Genomic DNA, 18,526 nt, shown 5'->3' on the forward strand with positions numbered 1-18,526 from the left:
AGGCGCGGTGGCTCACGCCTGTAATCCCAGCACTTTGGGTGGCCAAGGCGGGCAGATCACGAGGTCAGGAGATCGAGACCATCTTGGCTAACATGGTGAAATCCCGTCTCTACTAAAAATACAAAAAATTAGCCAGGCACGGTGGCGGGCACCTGTAGTCCCAGCTACTTGGGAGGCTGAGGCAGGAGAATGGCATGAACCTGGGAGGCGGAGCTTGCAGTGAGCCGAGATAGCGCCACTGCAGTCTGGCCTGGGCGAAAGAGCAAGACTCCATCTCTAAAAAAAAAATTGGAAAAGTTATTTACTACTAGCAGCAATTGTCATAAAGTAATGAACATTTATTGCATGATTACAGTGAGATGAATTGTATCCTGTTTTTATAAGCATATTGTTTTTTAAAAAAAATATTTATTTATTTATTTTAAGAGATAGGGTCTTGCTCTGTTGCCCAGACTGGAGTGCCATGGTATGATCATAGCTCAATGCAGCCTCAAATTCCTGGGTTCAAGCAATCTTCCTGCCTCAGTCTCTTGAGTAGCTAGGACTACAGGCATGTGCCAACATGCCTGGCTAGTTTTCTTATTTTTAAATGTATTTTTGTAGAGACAGGATCTTGCTGTGTCGCCCAGGCTGGCCTCAAACTCCTGGCCTCAAGCAATCCTCTGCCTTGGCCTCCCAAAGGGCTGAGATGATAGGCATCTACCTCTGCATTTGGCCCACATTAAATTTTCTAGTCATCATGGGAACCAAAGTAAACAATATAAAACATTCACATTCATTGAGCACTTACTATATGCAGGGCCCTGTAATAGATTATTGTGTGTATCAACTCATTCCATTCTCACACAACCTATGAGGTTGATGCTATTTTCTACCTTTTATATATGAGGAAACTGAGGCCAGAGAAGGAAACTGCCTTTCCCAAGGTCAAAGCCACGTCTGATCCCCAAATCCTTTCAACTCCTCTGCACTACTATGTTTCAATGCAGATATTGCCAGTTTTCTAAGCAGAAGCATGATTTAGCAGCCCTGAGTAGACTTCTCATTTCAGAACCAAAGTGTTGGACATTGTTGGATAATATGAAAAACAAATGACACACAAACCTATTTGATACTCAGTTTTTAATTTTCTCTTCATTTGATTTTCCTGATGACATGATTAATCTTTTTCGCCTCTACCCTGTATGTGAAATGTAGGTCTTTGCAGATGTCTCAGAGAGTGTTAATAGTTGCTACTGGTTTTGTTTTCTCTCCCCGGGGCTTCCCATCCCTGGGTGCAAGTGAAATTAAACTTGTGCCTCTTTGCCGCTGGCCGTGGTGCTGAAAACATCCCGGGCAGCGCTGGGGTTGCCCTTGTTAGCACGCCATCCCTGCTAAGAGTCTTGGGCTGATCAGCGAGTGGAGAGATCTTTTCCAGGCTTCATTTTGGTTAGAACTGTGTGTTGAAGATTTTAAAGCCCACGTCTGGGAACTGGAGGCTGTTTGGATTATTTGAAGTTGAAATAGTCATTAATAATTCCTACTTGAGATGGGCTTATGAGGGTGTGGACTAGCATGCAATGGTTGGCCTTTACTAAACTGTGGCCATTGGTTGGGGCTTGGGTGAGGTGTAACCCATTTGGTCTAATCCATATGGTTAGGGCCCCAAGCGCACCTGCATTCTTTTTTTTTTTTTTTTTTAATAAAGGCAAAACCATCCATCTTCTAACCAGGATAGCTCCTGAGTGGTCTTTGGGGACCACCAGCTTAAAAGCATAGACTGTGGGCTGGGCACAGTGGCTCATACCTGTAATCCCAGCACTTTGAAAGGCCAAGGTGAGAGGATCGCTTGAGCCCAGGAGTTCAAGACCAGCCTAGGCAACATGGTGAGACCCTCATCTCTACAAAAATGTTACAAATTAGCCAGGTGTGTTGGCATGCACCTGTAGTCCCAGCTACTCAGGAGGCTGAAGTGGGTGGATCGCTTGAGCCTGGGAGGTCAAGGCTACAGTGAGCTGTGATCATGCCACTGCATTTCACCCTGGGCAACAGAGCAAGACCCTAACTCAAAAAAAAAAAAAAAGGCATAGACTGTGGAGTTGGGCAGACCTGGGTGTGAGCCCCAGCTCTGCCAGTACCTCCTATGTGACCTTGAAAATTTGTTTAATCTCTCTGAGCCTGGATTTTCTTATGTGGAAATGGGGCTTACCATAGAACCCACCTTGTAGAAATGTTGCAAGGAATTAACTAAAACAAAGTGCTTTCCACGGTATCTGCCCAAAGAAGCAGTTGGAAACAAGGCAGCTGTAATTATGGTTGCTGTGCTTGTTAATGGCCCCATAATAGTCGATCATATTGCAGAGTGAAATTGGGGCATGTGTTTAGTGGACCAAGGAATATGTCTTAAACCCATATATTTAGGGTCCTGGTACCCTCTACTCTTTTCCTGGTGATTGTGATGAGCATGGAACTTACATGAAAATAAGGTCTGTTTGGCTTCTTCCCACAAGCTCAATGACCTGGCTAACTGCTACAAGTATCTGTTTCCTTAGAACCCACCCATCAGCAGCCCCCATAGTGGAGACAAGGTCACGAAGAGTTGACAAACCTGATCTGATTTTCACACCAACCACAGGAGGTTTGAAATGAGATGACGGTGAAGGGCACCACAGAGGGATGCAAGGATTACTTGGACACTGCAAGGTCTTGCTAAGGGACGGGAACCATCAGCCATGCCCACTTTGAGAATTTTCCTTGACGTTCTGAATCCCAAGAGCAAGGTCCTGTTGGCAGATGCAAACCCTCCTTCTTCCCTACGCAGAATCACTTGGTCTTTTCCAGGGTCACATACAGCCTCTCTCTGGGGCCTCTGCAGGTCCTGATCAATTTCGTTGTGTATAGAGCTCTGTGTCTCCTCACCTGCCTGCAGGGCTATCTGCTATCCTGACTTCCGAGAGCCATTTTGGGAGCCAGCTTTTCCTCCCATCAGGGATGCTTCTCTTCTTTCAGCCCCCGCCCCCCTTTGGCCTCCTAGGATGGCTGATTTTTCTGGATCCCGCTGACACAGGTGCTTTCTCTCCGAGCCAATCAGGGAGCAGAAAGGCTCAGCTCAGCTAACAGAGGCATTGCTCACCGCAGCTGTGAGTTAGAACTCAGGCTTTCTAAATTGGGAGGATCAGGCATGACTTGAGGTCGGGCTGAGAAAGCCTCGCCTCCCCCCAGCCCGACTACCCAGTGCAACCTTTGACTTCCGCCTCGGGCGAGGCATCTCTTACCATGCCAAGAACTCAGCAGCCCATCTTTCTTTCATCTGGGCACCAAGTACATCATTGCATATTTCAGGGGATTTCATTGTGTCCTTAACATGCTCATGGAGACTTGGCTTGAGATGAAGTCAGGGTTTATAGGTAGCAGGACCCATGTCCTCTTCCTTCATTTCCTCCACCGGTGATTTTTGTTTTGTTTTATTTTTGAGACAGAATCTCGTTCTGTTGTCCAGGCTGGAGTGCAGCAGCGTGATCTTGGCTCACTGCAAACTCTGCTTCCCAGGTTCAAGTGATTCTCCTGCTTCAGCCTCCCAAGTAGCTGAGATTACAGGTGTCTGCCACTATGCCCAGCTAATTTTTGTATTTTTAGTAGAGACGGGGTTTCACCATGTTGGCCAGGCTGGTCTCGAACTCCTGACCTCAGGTGATCCGCCCACCTCGGCCTCCCAAAATGCTGGGATTACAGGCGTGAGACACCACACCAGGCCCTTCCACTAGTGTTTTTTTGAGCATCTACTATATAGAGAATGCTCTCCTGGGCACAGAGGATGAAGCAGTGAACAAAGTAGACAAAAAATCCCCACGTGCATAGGGCGTGCAGTCTTGTGGGAGAGACAGGGAACAAGATAAAGAAGGAAAAAAATAACAGATGCTTGACTGGGGACGGGGACTAAAGAAAAAAATAAGCAGGCAAAGGGGGTTGATGGATGTGACCTTTGAGTAAAGGCCTAAAGGAAGTGAGGGAGGGAGTCATGTGGATGTCTGGGGAAAGACTGTTCCAGGAGAATGAACAGCAGGTGCAAAGGCCCCTGGGTACAAATGTGCCTGGGGAGTTTGGGGAATAAAGGGGAGGCCGGCGTTGCTGGAGCTGAGTGACTAAGGGAGAAAATAGAGGAGATGAGGGGAGGGAGGTAAGGGGAGCAGGTCATGCACCTTGCTGGTGCTGGGAGGACTTTGTTTTTGCTTTTGAGTGAGATGGGATCCATGGGAAGGCTTTGAATACTTCCACATGCATTAGGCTGAAATTTTCTTTTCTGCTTTTGTCTCATTCCAACATTGCTCTTATTTCATCAAAATCTTCGGTTTCTTCTCAGGCTCTTTACCCAAGTGGGAGCAGAAGGCTGGTACCCAGGGCTGTTCAGTTCTCTCCCTGGGGTCAGAACATGGAGGAGAAAGCTTGGAGGAGAAAGAGGAACCCCCACCTCTTTCTGGATGACTCAAAACCGCAATTACCTGAGCTCCTCCTCCTACCCCTGAAATAGAGGCACTTAGCACTTCCTAAACTTCCCGGTGCACACAAATCCCCTGGCGATCTTTTTAAATGCAGATTCTGACTCAGCAGGTGGATGCGGGGCCTGAGGCTGCATTCCTAACAGGTACTGGTTTTGGGACCACACTTTGAGTAGCAAGGGTCTGAGGTCATTGTTGCAGATGTCCATCTGGGGCATGTCTGTGGACACTTGCGGGGGTGTGGGTGAGCCGAGGGAGAGGGGATGATGTTGGAGAAGCAGTGTGAGTGTCTGTGTTTGATAAGAAGTAAGAAAATGAAGCAAGGTAGGAGAGTAGAACCTCTATTTTTGCCTACGTGCTAAGGTTTCATTGCCGTGCTAAGGTTTCATTGCCGTACCCAGAGAGCCCTGGGTCTGAAATCCAGGTGACACTGGCCAGTTGAAACCCTGATATTGCAGCCCATAAAAGTGCTGCATGCTGTATGGTGGCCTTCTGGGACTCTTCCTGGAACCTTCAGTGCCGGAGCTGATCCAAAGGAAGTCACATCCCTGCCACTGAGGGGCAGGAGGCCAGGGAACCGGAGGAGTGGGATGGCAGAAGCGCGTGTAAGGAGGCTGAGTTGGCAGGGAGAGGAAGCGAAGTCAGCTTCAAATCATAGCGAGAGGAGACCAGGGAAGGGCTTGGCGTTGCTGCTGTGTGTACAAATATTGTCTCTTATTTTCCAGGCTGCAGGGTGAGGCAGAGTGGAGTATTTGTGCAACACAGCCCAGCTTTGTTCTCCGGGCTCCTAATGCCTGTCAGCTCGGAGGCAGAAAGCCAATCAGAGATGATCGTCGGCAAGGCCGGCTTTTGTTGGCTCCCCAAATTGCCCTGAGTCTCGGATTTTGCTTTTCAGAGTGTGTGTGGAGCTTGCCTTCAGCTGCTTTCAGCTGGAGGCAAAGGCTGAAGCTGGTGGCAAAAGGAAGCCTGGTTTTCCTGGCTTCCCGAGACTTTTACTGAGGGGGTTTCTGTTTCAGACTCCGTTTTCCCACCTGCAAAGCGGGTTCCACTCTCCCTCTGGCCTGGAAGGGATGGTTTTATGGTGCTTCCAAAATGCCAAGCCTAACTCCAGGGCAGAGGAGGAGACTGATACCAATTAATTTTCCAAAGGGTAGGGCTAGGAGGGGGGGAGAGGTTTCGCATGGTCAAGTTCCCCAAGACGCACTCATTGATCTCTCTACAGAACACGGGATTTCAGTGCCCCCAGGGGACACTCAGCAATGTTTAGAGACCACTTGAAGTTGTCATCACTGGACAGGAGGGGTTGCTACTGGCATCTAGCACACAGAGGCCAGGGATACTGTTGAACATGCTGCGGTGCCCAGACAGCCCCACCAAGGAGAATGATCCACCCCTAAAGCTCGTGCTGAGGTTGGGAAATCCTGCTCTGGTGTGACCAACACCCTGTGGCTTTTTCACTCAAGCAGCCGCTTCTCCAGTGCCTACACCTCCTTCTCAGAGACTGCCAGATCCATATGCAGAGCCTGTTGGCGTGGGACACTTCTGAGGGGTGTGGCAGGGAGACAGCGGACATTCCCATTTACCAGCTGATCAGCAGGTCAGGAGCTAATATGAAATGAACAAGATAGACCCTCCCCACCTGCCCTGCAGATCCTCTGGTGGGACACTAGGGAGGGAGGCCTCCTCAACCCAAATGACAGTTCCCAGGATGCAGGGAGGAGTTTACCTATGCAAACTGGAGAGAATGCAAATGGGGCATCTAGAGACACGCACTGGATGACCCCTCCCCTGCCTTGGGTCTTGGAAGAGCAGATTCTCAGAGGTCTGCCCTGATCACTGTATTTTTTTTTTATTGAGGTAAAATTAATATAACACAATTAACCATTTTAAAGTGGCGTTTGGGGCTGGGCACAGTGGCTCATGCCTGTAATCCCAGCACTTTGGGAGGCTGAGGAAGGAAGGTTGCCCAGGAGTTCAAGACCACCCTGGGCAACAAAGTAAGACTCCATCTGTTACAAAAAAAAAAAAAAATTAGGCACACATGGTGGTGTGCACCTGTAGTCCCAGCTACTCAGGAGGCTGAGGCAGGAGGATCGTTTGAGCCTAGGAATTCAAGGCTGCAGTGAGCTATGATCACACCACTGCACTCCAGCCTGGGTGACAGAGCAAAATCGTGTTTCTTTAAAAAAATAAAAGTAAAAATAAATAAAAAAAGGAGAGGGGAGGGGAGAGGCATTTAGTACATTCACAATGTTGTGTAACTATCACCTTCATCTAGTTCTAAAACATTAAGCAGTCACTCCCATTTCCATTCCCATTCCCCAGGAACAACAAATCTGCTGTCTGTCTCTGGATTTGCCTATTCGGGATATTTCATATACATGGAATCATACAATATGGGGCATTTTATGTCTGCTTCTTTTGCTTGGTATAATGTTTTCAAGGTTCATTCCTGTTCTATCATGTATCAGTACTTCATTCCTTTTTTTTTTTTTTTTTGAAATGGAGTTTTGCTTTTGTTGCCCAGGCTGGAGTGCAGTGGCACAATCTCGGCTCACCTCAACCTCCGCCTCCCGGGTTCAAGCGATCCTCCTGCCTCAGCCTCCTGAGTAGCTGGGATTACAGGCATGCGCCACCACACCCAGCTAATTTTGCTTTTTTTTTTAGTAGAGATGGGTTTCTCCATGTTGGTCAGGCTGGTCTTGAACTCCCAACCTCAGGTGATCCGCCCACCTCGGCCTTCCAAAGTGCTGGGATTACAGGTGTGAGCCACTGCTCCCGGCCTACTTCATTCCTTCTTATGGCTGAATACTATTCCATTCTATGAGTAGACCACATTTTGTTTATCCATTCACCCACTGGTGAAATTTAGGTTGTTTCCATCTTTTGGCTGGTGTGAATAGTGCTGCTGTGAATATTTGTGTATGAGTGTTTGTTGGAGTACCTGTCTTACGATCCTTTTGTGTTTATACCTTGGAGTGGAGTTACTGTGTGTCACATGGTAACTCTGTGATTAACTTTTTGAGGAACCAGCGAATGGTTTTCTACGGCAGTTGCACTGGTGTTTTTTGTTGTTGTTGTTTTTGTTGTTGTTGTTGTTTTGAGACAGGGTCTCACTCCCATTGCCCAGGCTGGAATGCAGTGGTGCAGTCATGGTTCACTGCAGCCTCAACCTCCTGGGGCTCAAGCAATCCCCTCTCCTCAGCCTCCCAAGTAGCTGGCACTACAGACCTGCGCCACCATGCCCAGCTAATTTTTTCTATTTTTTGTAGAGATAGAGTCTCACTTGGTTGCCTAGGCTGGTCTCGGACTCCTGTGCTCAAGTAATCCTCCTACCTCGGCCTCCCAAAATGCTGGGATTACAGGCGTGAGCCACCGCACCTGGCCAGCTACACCATTTTATATTCCCACCAGCAGAAGGGTTTCAATTTCTTCACATCTTCACGAACACTTGTTTTCTGTTTGTTTGTTTTTAATTTTAGCTATCCTAGTGGATGTGAAGCAGTATCCCATTGGGGTTTGATTTGCACTTCCCTGATCACTAATACCCTCGTGCACTTATTGGCCATTTGACTGTCTTCTTTGGAGAAATGTCTATTCCAGCCTCCTGTCCATTTTTCAATTGGATTATCTTTTTGTTGTTGTGTTGTAAATGTTCTCTTTTTATTTTTTATTTTTTTGAGACAGTCTTGCTCTGTCGCCCAGGCTGGAGTGCAGTGGCACAATCTCGGCTCACTGCAAGCTCCATCTCCCGGGTTCATGCCATTCTCCTGCCTCAGCCTCCCTAGTAGCTGGGACTACAGACATCCGCTACCACGCCCGGCTAATTTTTTGTATTTTTTAGTAGAGACGGGGTTTCACCGTATTAGCCAGGATGGTCTTGATCTCCTGACCTCGTGATCCACCCGCCTCGGCCTCCCAAAGTGCTGGGATTACAGGCGTGGGCCACCACGCCCGGCCATAAATGTTCTTTATATGGTACTGGACCCTTATCAGATACATGATTTGCAAATAGCTTCTCCCATTCTGTTACTTGTCTTTTAACTTTCTTGATAATGTCCTTTGATGCACAAAAGGTTTAAATTTTGATGAAGCCCAGTGTATCTGTTTTTTCTTCTGTGGATCAGCATTAGGTGTCAAATCTGATCACAATGTTTTATTTATTTATTTACTTATTTATTTATTATTTTATTTATTTTTGAGATGGAATCTTGCTCTGTTGCCCAGGCTAGAGAGCAGTGGCATGATCTCAGCTCACTGCAACCTCCACCTCCCAGGTTCAAACAATTCTCCTGCCCCGGCCTCCCAAGTAGCTGGGATTACAGGTGTGCATCACCACGCCTGGCTAATTTTTGTATTTTTAGTAGAGACAGGGTTTCACCCTGTTGGCCAGGCTGGTCTCGAAGTCCTGACCGCAAGTGATCCACCCACCTTGACCTCTGTCTATTTTTAATTTATCTTTTTTTTGTTTTGTTTTGTTTTGTTTTTGAGACAGAGCCTCCTTCTGTCACCCAGGCTGGAGTGCAGTGGTATAGTCATTGTACACTGCAGCCTCCACCTCCTCAGCTCAAGCCAATTCTCTCGCCTCCGCCTCCCAAGTACCTGGGACCACAGGTGCCTGCCATCATGCTGGGCTCTGCCACCATATTTGAAATTGCAGCCCTGACCCCTTCCACTGTCTATAGCCTTCACCATCTTACTAGATAACATAGAATATATGATGTACTATATAACATGGTCTATGCAGTGTACCATATAACGTAGTATACGTGATGTAGTTATCTCATTTATTTGCTTCTCCTCTAGGAAGCAGGAGGAAGATTCTCCTCTTGTCTGCTTTGCTCTCAGCTGTGTCCCTAGCCCAGAACAGAGTCTGGCACACAGCAGGTACTGAATGAATATGTGTTCAACGAATATTGCGGGTGAGATAGAAGGTGAATATCCGCATTTCCCTTTAGAAGTCACCTGCTCTGGGTTTGAGATCCGCAGGGATCTACTCCAGACAGGAGAACGAATAATTCCACCTGTGCTGATGAGTTGGGAGGATCCAGAGGACTTGAGATCTTTCCACTGGGGTCAGTGGGGGTGGGTACACCTCCAAACACCCTTCTTTTCTTTGAACAAGATTTTTCCTTAATTCCCCAATACTCCCTTTGAATATATGATTTTAGCCACCATCATAGCGAATTGCATCGTCCTCGCACTGGAGCAGCATCTGCCTGATGATGACAAGACTCCGATGTCTGAACGGCTGGTGAGTGATGTCTCTTCCTGGGGGCTTCTCCTTGGCTTTAGCAGGACATTGATTTTTGGGGGAGTGGAGCAGGGTACAGAGGAGACTCTCAGTCCTGGAGCCCAGAGCCAGATCATGGGAAGCCTAAATTTCTTTTTTATTTTTTCTTGAAACAGAGTATCGCTCTATCACCCAGGCTGGAGTGCAGTGGTTCAGTCATAGCTCACTGCAGCCTCCACCTCCTGGGCTCAAGCCATCCTCCCACTGCAGCCTCCTGAGTAGCAGGGACTACAGGTGCCACCATGCCCAGCTAATTTTCTTATTTTTATCTTTTTCATAGAGATGGGGATCTCACTAGGTTGCTTAGGCTGGTCTCAAACTGCCCACTTTGGCATCTGACATAATTTCAGGCAGTATACGCAAATGAACATCGTTAATGTTAATAATTATGTCTTGGCCAGGCACAGTAGCTCATGCCTGTAATCCCAGCAGTTTGGGAGGCCAAGGCAGGTAGATCACTTGAGGTCAAGAGTTCGAGACCAGCCTGACCAACATGGTGAAAGCCCGTTTCTACTAAAAAAATACAAAATTAGCTGGATATGGTGGTGCACACCTGTAATCCCAGCTACTTGGGAGGCTGAGGCAGGAGAATCGCTTGAACCCGGGAGGCAGAGGTTACAGTGAGCCAAGATCGCACCATTGCACTCCAGTCTGGGCAACAGGAGTGAAACTCCGTCTTACGGGGCCAGGGGGGTGCGAAAAAAAGAAAAAAGGATACAGATGAAGAGACACATAGGGTGAGATATAGGAGAAGGGTGTGGCTGGCAGTTTCTAGGTAGCTTCAGGAGGGGGACTGGTCACCAGAAAGACCAAGGCATGATTCGAGGGTTGGGACTTTCAGCCCCACCCCCCAACCTCTGGGAGGGCAGAGGGGCTGAAAATCAAGTTGATCACCAATGGTCAATGATTTAAATCCAACCCTCTAATCATGCCTTGGTTTTCCCGGTGACCAGCCCCCATCCTGAAGCTACCTAGAGACTGCCAGCCATCAGTCAATCCTTAGCCTACAAAAAGACATCCCTTTGGAGATCCCAAGGATTTTAGGAGCTGTACGCCAGGAAACAGTGTCAAAGACCAAACATACATTTCACAATGTCACAGTCTTCTAAAAACTATAACTAGCCTAGCAAACCTATGATTTCTAGACCTTTGCATTTTCACTTAAAATAAAGCTAAATAAAAAGAGTCCATTGAAAGACAGGCAAGCAAATAGAAGTACCAGTGGCAAGCTGATATGGAAAAAAAAAATCATTCAGGCAGAATGAAATGATTGTAGCTCGAGAAACATTGCTGTAACAGATGGGAAAACATTCACATAGGGGCTCTGATGGAGAAGACTTATAGCTTAATTTCAAATATGATAGATTATCAGCTGGAAGCCAGAACCAGCCAGAGGTTCTGCAGAGAAACTGGAGGTGAGGATACTGGCCACTTATCAGCCAGTACAGAAGTCCTATTCCAAACCTTTAACAATCTACATGCCAGCTGGGAACCATCCTAAGGGGTCAGATTTAGGAGTGAGGTCAATGCACGAGCTCTAGCCTCAAATGCCTTGAATGCTGCATGTGACAAGTAAATCCTCTAAACCAATGCTTTCCATTAGAACTTTCTGCAGTCACAGAAATGATCTCCATCTGCCCTGTCCAATAGGATTGTCACTTGAAATGTAGCCAGTGTGACTGCAGAACTGCGTTTTTTATTTTATTGCATTTAAATTAATTTTAATTGAAATAGCCACACGTGGCCTGTGACTGTCGTGTTGAATAAGGCAGGTGCAAACAAGTAATTCTGTTTGGCCAAGTGATATGTGAGGTTGGCCCAAAAGGAATGAAGGAGGAAGGTGCCTTCTCTGAGCATTGGCTTTGCTTGCAAAAGGCTTTGGACAAGAGAACTCTACAAGAGGCAGCAAGGGGTGGTGAGTGCAGGAGGGTCAGGGGAAGCGAGAGAGTGGTGGGTACTGATTTCTAGGTGGGCTGGTTCCCTGATCTTGTCAACATCTGCCCAGCCCAAGACGCTGACCTTGCCTTCTCTCCCTTCCAGGATGACACAGAACCATACTTCATTGGAATTTTTTGTTTCGAGGCTGGAATTAAAATCATTGCCCTTGGGTTTGCCTTCCACAAAGGCTCCTACTTGAGGAATGGCTGGAACGTCATGGACTTTGTGGTGGTGCTAACGGGGTAAGTGGCGCGTGCTATACTCTTTGGATTTAACTAGCTGAAGGATTACAAGGCTTTTGGTTGGTGTGGTCTGTGCTGGGCTCAGGAAGGCTGAGCCCTTGTGTTCTCCCTCCCCTCATTATGCGCCTGCCTCCTTTCTGCCAACACCCTACCTCCATGTCTCAGCTGTATGTTACAGCAGATGCTTTCTGTTACAATTAAAATAATAGCTCATTATTGTTGGCTGCTTCCAGAGTGCTTTATGCGCATTCTCTAATTTAATCCTTGCAACAACCCACTGAATTAGGAAATATTAATATTCCCATCTGACCACTGAGGAATCAGAAACTCAGAGTGTAACTTGCTTAAGGCCACCCAGCAAGTAAGTGATGGAACTGGGATATGAACAGAAGATTATGCATTCCAGAACTCAAGGTTTTAAGTGTTGTACATGCATGGGTCTCTTGATTTGCTTGAAGATATCTTGCTTTTATTTCAACTTGGTGAATGTTTTTTGAGAATGTCTGGGTGCAAGGGATTGTGATTATGACAAAGGAGAAAAGCAAGCTAAATAAGGTACAGTCACTGTCTTCAAGGAGTTTTCAGATCCATATATGATGAACCGTGGTTGAAATGTGTATATGCTTTCCTCTAAGCACCCTGTATGAGGTAGCACTTGCTGATATAACAAAAGATCCAAAGCTAGGAAATGACTTAAACACAGCAGAAGTTTATTTGTCACTCATAGAAAATTCAAAAGTGAGCTGGGTGTGATCGTGCATTCCTGTAATCTCAGCACTTTGGGAGGCTGAGGTGGGAGGATCACTTGAGCTCAGGAGTTCAAGACCAGCCTGGGCAACATAGTGAGACCCCCCCCGCCCATCTCTAAAACATAAAATAAAATAAAAATTAACCAGGCATGGTGATACATGCCTGGGAGAATTGCTTGAGCCCAGGAGTTGGAGGGCACAGCGAGCTATCATCATACCACCGCACTCCAGCCTGGGCAACAGAGCAAGACCCCATCTCAAGAAAAGAAGCCCAAAATAATTGTTCCTATCTCCTCCAATGACTGACAGACCCTGACCCTTGCCATATTGTGGCTCTTCATTGTCAGCCCACAGCATCCAATAACTCTATGCTTGTCTGTATCAAACCAGGAAGGAGAAATGAGCGTAGAAGGTGATATTTGGAAAGATTTTGAGTTTGGAAGGGGTGTGACCCATACCTGTTCCATTCATATCCTATTGGCTAGAACTCAGTCACATGAGCACACATCACTGCAAGGGAAGCTGGGAAGTATCAGACTGTGCTTAGAAGAAAAGGGATTTGGATTTGGAGAATGACCCACTAGTCTGTCAGGGACCTTAAAGACTTTTATTAGATTCCAGTAGTGACATTACTATCTAGTACCAATGGCTGGTTTCTCCTCTTCCCACTCTCTGCTCTCCTCTGAACTAAGTCTGGGCTCTTCTATTCTAAGACCCTTCTTCACTGGGACACCTTTTTCATAGTAATCATTTACAGGATCATAGCTTTCCATGTTTTGTTGCTGCTCCAGGTTCTGTCTCTTTTGGCGGATGTGATGGGTTGCAGCACCTATGCTGTGCTGGCTGGACTCTCACGATGCAGATTTGTTTCAGAGCAATGTTGCCTCTCACAGAAGGAGCTGTGGCCTATTGGGCTGTTTCTGTAGAGGCCTTCAGATGTCAGTGGTCTGTTTTAAGGACTCTGGGCTAGTTCTCATGGGCTTGGGTGTTCACGGAGGGATCTTTGTTGGCTGTGCTCACAGTTCGGTGGCTCGGGACCTTGGTGGGTTTCAAGGACATATTATGGTGATGGGCACCTTTCTCTTACCCTACTAGGAAACTCATCTGGAAACAGCCTAGTGGCTAACTTTTTTATTGTTTAAAAAATGTAAAGCTGGGCAGGGTGGCTCATGCCTGTATCCTAGCACATTGGGAGGCCAAGGTAGGAGGATTGCTTGAGCCCAGGAGTTTGAGACCAGCCTGGGCAACATAGCAAGACCACATCTCCACAAAATAAAAATTAAAAGTGTATAAAGCTGGGTACAGTGGCACATGCCTGTAACCCCAATTACTCAGAAGGCTGAAGAGGGAGGATTGCTTGAGCCTAACTAGTTTGAGACCAGCTTGGGTAACCTAGCAAGATCCCATGCAAAACTAAGTAGAGAATAATAGAGCAAATACCTATGTATACATTCATTTATTCAATGACTATTTATTGAACACTTCTATGTGCCAGGTCTTGTTCTAGGCTGTGGGACACAGCAGTAAACAAAAATAGAAAAATCCCGTGTTCTCATGGAGCTGAGAGTCTACTGATGGAGATGGACACAATTGATGAATGAATCTAGTGTGTCAGATGGTGGTGAGGGGTACAGAGGAAAAATAAAACAGAGGAGGGATGGGATGTGTGGCAGGCAGGGATGAGGGGTGCTGGAAGCCAGGGAAGACTTCACTGGGAATGTGACATCTGAATGAAAACCTAAGGGAGGTGAGTGAGTGAGCCATGAGGAGAGCTGGAACAGAGTGTCAGGCAAAGGGAACAGCCAGTGCAAAGGCTCTGAGGCTGGACTGTATCTGACGTGTTTAGTCAACAGTAAGAAGGCCCATGTGGCTAGAGAAGGTGACCAGAAGAATGGGGAGAATTGAGGATAGAGAAGTAATGGAGTAACCTGCCATCAAAAAAAAACCTTTCTCTCTTTTTTTTTTTTTTTTTTGACAAGGGTCTCCCTCTGTCACCCAGGCTGGAGTGCAGTGGTGCAATCTCAGCTCACTGCAGCCTCTGCCTCCCAGGTTCAAGTGATTCTCCTGCCTCAGCCTCCCAAATAGCTTGGATTACAGGTGTGCACCACAACACCTAGCTAATTTTTGAATTGTTAGTAGAGACGGGTTTATGCCACGTTGGCCAGACTGGTCTCGAACTCCTGACCTCAAGTGATCCACCTGGCTCGGCCTCCCAAAGTGCTGGGATTACAGGCGTAAGCCACTGTACCCAGAAAAGCAAAACCTTTCTAACCTTTCTAATCCCTGTTTTCTCCCTCCCTAGACCCATTCCTTTCTGTCCCTCATCCAGGGGCACTTTCCTGAATTTTATGTTTATTATTTCCATTTATGTATTCACACTTTGGCTGCCTAAGTATATAAGAAATATATGCTACCTATTTTTACACTTCAAAATGTTTTTTAAATAGCATCAGAGTGGGAATAGTTTACACTTTGACTATATGTGTAGATAAGAAATATATGGGCTGGGAATGGTGGCTCACACCTGTAATCCTAGCAATTTTGGAGGCAAAGATGGAAGGATTACTTTAGGCCAGAAGTTTGAGACCAGCCTGGCCAATGTAGTGAAACCCCATCTCTACAAAATGAAATAAAATATAATAAAATAATCACCTGGGCATGGTGGTGTGCTCCTGTAATCCCAGCTACTCAGGAGGCCAAGGCGGGAGGATCACTTAAGCCCAGAAGGTCGATGCTGTAGTGAGCTATGACTGAACTCCAGCTTGGGCTACAGACAAGACCCTGTCCCTAAAAATTGTTGTTTTTTTTTTTTTTAATAAAGGCCAGGTGTGGTGGCTCACGCTTGTAATCCTAGCACTTTGAGAGGCCAAGGCGGGAAGATCACTTGAGTCCAGGAGTTTAAGACTAGCCTGGGCAACATGGTGAAACCCCATCTATACAAAAAAATGCAAAAATTTAGCCAGGCATGATGATGCATGCCTGTAGTCCCAGCTACTCAGGAGGCTGAAGTGGGAGGATCACGTGAGCCCAGGAGGTCGAGGCTGCAGTGAGCCATGATTGCACCACTGCACTCCAGCCTGGGTAACAAAGTAAAACCTTGTCTCAAAAAAATAAAAAATAAAAAAAAAGAAAAAGAAAAAAAAAGATACGTGGTACTGTTTTTCCAACTTCACATTTCTCTAACCTGACTTTTGTGTTCAGCATGAGATAAATCTGATTAATAAAAATAGTTTTCATGCATCCATTTTCACGACTGCATAGTATTCTGTGGTAGGAGTATGCTGCCGTGTATTTATCTATTTGGATTGTTTCCAGCTTTGGGCTATTTTGACGCAAAGTGTCCCTGCTTTCTCCCGAGTGAGTTTCTCTAGGGCACATACCCAGGAGTGGAACTGCTGAGTTGCACACTGTGTGCATCCTCAGCCCCACTAGGTATTGCCAAATTGCTCTGCAAAGTGGTTGTGCCAATTCATGCTCCCTGGGGGCTGGCTTCTGCTGGCTGGGGCTGGCTTGACCTTGCTGGCAGGAAGGAGCCTTAAAAATCCCTGTGTGGCTTTTTTTGTTTTACTTTTACTTTAAGTTTAGGGGTACAAGTGCAGATCTATTACATGGGTAAACTTGTGTCTTTGGTATTTGTTGTACAGGTTATTTCATTACCCAGGTATTAAGCCTAGTACCCATTAGTTATTTTTCTTGATCATCTCCCTCCTCCCACCCTCCACCCTCCAAAAGGCCCCAGTGCGTGTTGTTTGCCTCTGTATGTCCACGTGTTATCATCATTTAGCTCCCACTTAGAACACGCAGCATTTGGTTTTCTGTTCCTGCATTAGTTTGCTAAGGATAATGGCCTCCAGGTCCATCCATGTCCCTATAAAGGACATGATCTTGTTCTTTTTTATGGTTGCATAGTATTCCATGGTGTATATGTACCACATTTTCTTTATCCAGTCTATCATTAATGGGCTTTTGCAGCCCTGTTTTTTTTTTGTTTGTTTGTTTGTTTTTCGTAATAACATGGCTATGGGAACACTTAGGGAAGCTTATATACTATTGAGCAGTGTGATGGTTAATATTGAGTGTCAACTTGATCAGCTTGAAGGATGCAAAGTCTTGTTCCTGGGTGTGTCTGTGAGGGTGTTGCCAAAGGAGATTAACATTTGAGCCGGTGAACTGGGAGAGGCAGATCTACCCCCAATCTGTGTGGGCATCATCTAATCAGCTGCCAGTGTGGCCAGAATAAAAGCAGGCAGAAGAAGTTGGAAAGAGCAGACTTGCTGAGTCTTCTGGCCTTCATCTTTGTCCTGTGCTGGATGCTTCCTGCCCTCTAAAATCAGACTCCAAGTTCTTCAGCTTTTGGACTCATGGACTTACACCAGTGGTTAGCCAGGAGCTCTCAGGCCTTTGGCCACAGACTGAAGGCTGCACTGTCGGCTTCCCTACTTTTGAGGTTTGAGGACTCTGACGGATCCACCACTGGCTTCCTTGCTCTTCATCCTTCAGATGGGCTATCATGGGACTTTACCTTGTGATTGTGTGAGTCAATTCTCCTTAATAAAGTCCCTTTCATATATACATCTATCCTGTTAGTTTTGTCCCTCTAAAGAACCCTGACTAATACAGGCACTTAGTGGGTCCCAATAAGTGATCATTAAACTGAAGGCAGTCATTCAATAGGTCAGTTTGTCACTTGTAAGTGTTCGTATCTCCCTGCTTTCAACAAGGTGGCCTTTCTTCTAGTTTCCTGTCATCTGATGGAAGAGATTCTAGATTCATTCCTCTAGAGGAGAAATTCTTCATCTAGAACAGATAGGTCCTAAGTGTGAGAGCTCACCGTTGGGATGAATGAACCCGCTGAAATTTTATGCAAGAAAAAAATTGTGTATATGTATATATTTTTTTCTGGTCTGTAGTTTTTATTAGATTCTCAGGAAATCCTGACCCTATCATGAAGAGCTTCTATTCTAGATTGGGTTCTTTTCACATCCCCTTCTCCTTTCTTTTTGAATTCATCATGCATTTCTTTCACTTGCTTTTCTTGCTCTTATTTCTCTGGTAGTCAGTTATCCTTATTGTCTGGTGGTTCTGTCTCCTTCAAATCAGGCACATTGCTCAAATTTTATTACTCCAGATTCCAAGGTGCTGTTTAGTGTCTTGTTGGGTTGTAAGCTAGGAACAGGGAGGGGACAGTAAAACATTCTGCATGAGCTGGGTGCAGCGGCAAGCACCTGGAATTCCACCTACTGGAAGCTGAGGTGGGAGGATTCCCTGAGCCCAAGGGTTTAAGGCCAGCCTGGGCAACAAAGTGAGATTTTGTCTTAAAAAAAAAAAAAAATCCCAGCTGGGAACTGTGGCTCATGCTTGTAATCCCAGCACTTTGGGAGGCAGAGGCAGGCAGATCGCTTGAAGTCAGGAGTTCGAGACCAGCCTGGCCAACATGGTGAAACCCCATCTGTACTAAAAATACAAAAAGGTAAAAGAAAGAAAAAAATTAGCCTGGCATGGTGGTGCGGTGTGCACTGGTAATCCCAGTTATTCGGGAGGCTGAGGCAACAGAATCACTTGAATCCAGGAGGCAGAGGTTGCAGTGAGCTGAGATTGTGCCACTGCACTCCATCCTGGGCGATAGAGTGAAACTCTGTCTCAAAAAAAAAAAAAAGAAAAAAGAAAAGAAAGAAAAAATACACAAACACACACACACACACACACACACACACACACCATGCAGACCTAGCCTTCTGCCAATGTCAATGGTAGAGAAACACAGTAGACACTTAATTCTATGTTTCAGAGAGGAGGGGACTCAAATATATTAATTTGACATTGAGACAG

General features: G+C 46.2%; 1 protein-coding gene across 19 annotated transcripts in view; it reads left to right on the forward strand.

Annotated features, from left to right (window-relative positions):
* Positions 1–18,526, forward strand: part of CACNA1A (calcium voltage-gated channel subunit alpha1 A) — a 299,183-nt gene that overhangs the window by 42,291 nt on the left and 238,366 nt on the right. For all 19 annotated transcript variants that reach the window (XM_030820656.1, XM_030820658.1, XM_030820652.1 and 16 more), the window contains exons 2-3: positions 9,624–9,729; positions 11,809–11,948. In XM_030820656.1, the coding sequence (XP_030676516.1) occupies positions 9,624–9,729; positions 11,809–11,948 (246 nt within the window). The remainder of the gene's footprint in view (positions 1–9,623; positions 9,730–11,808; positions 11,949–18,526) is intronic.

This window comes from Nomascus leucogenys, chromosome 10 (genome assembly GCF_006542625.1).
Source record: "Nomascus leucogenys isolate Asia chromosome 10, Asia_NLE_v1, whole genome shotgun sequence".
NCBI classification, from domain to species: domain Eukaryota; kingdom Metazoa; phylum Chordata; class Mammalia; order Primates; family Hylobatidae; genus Nomascus; species Nomascus leucogenys.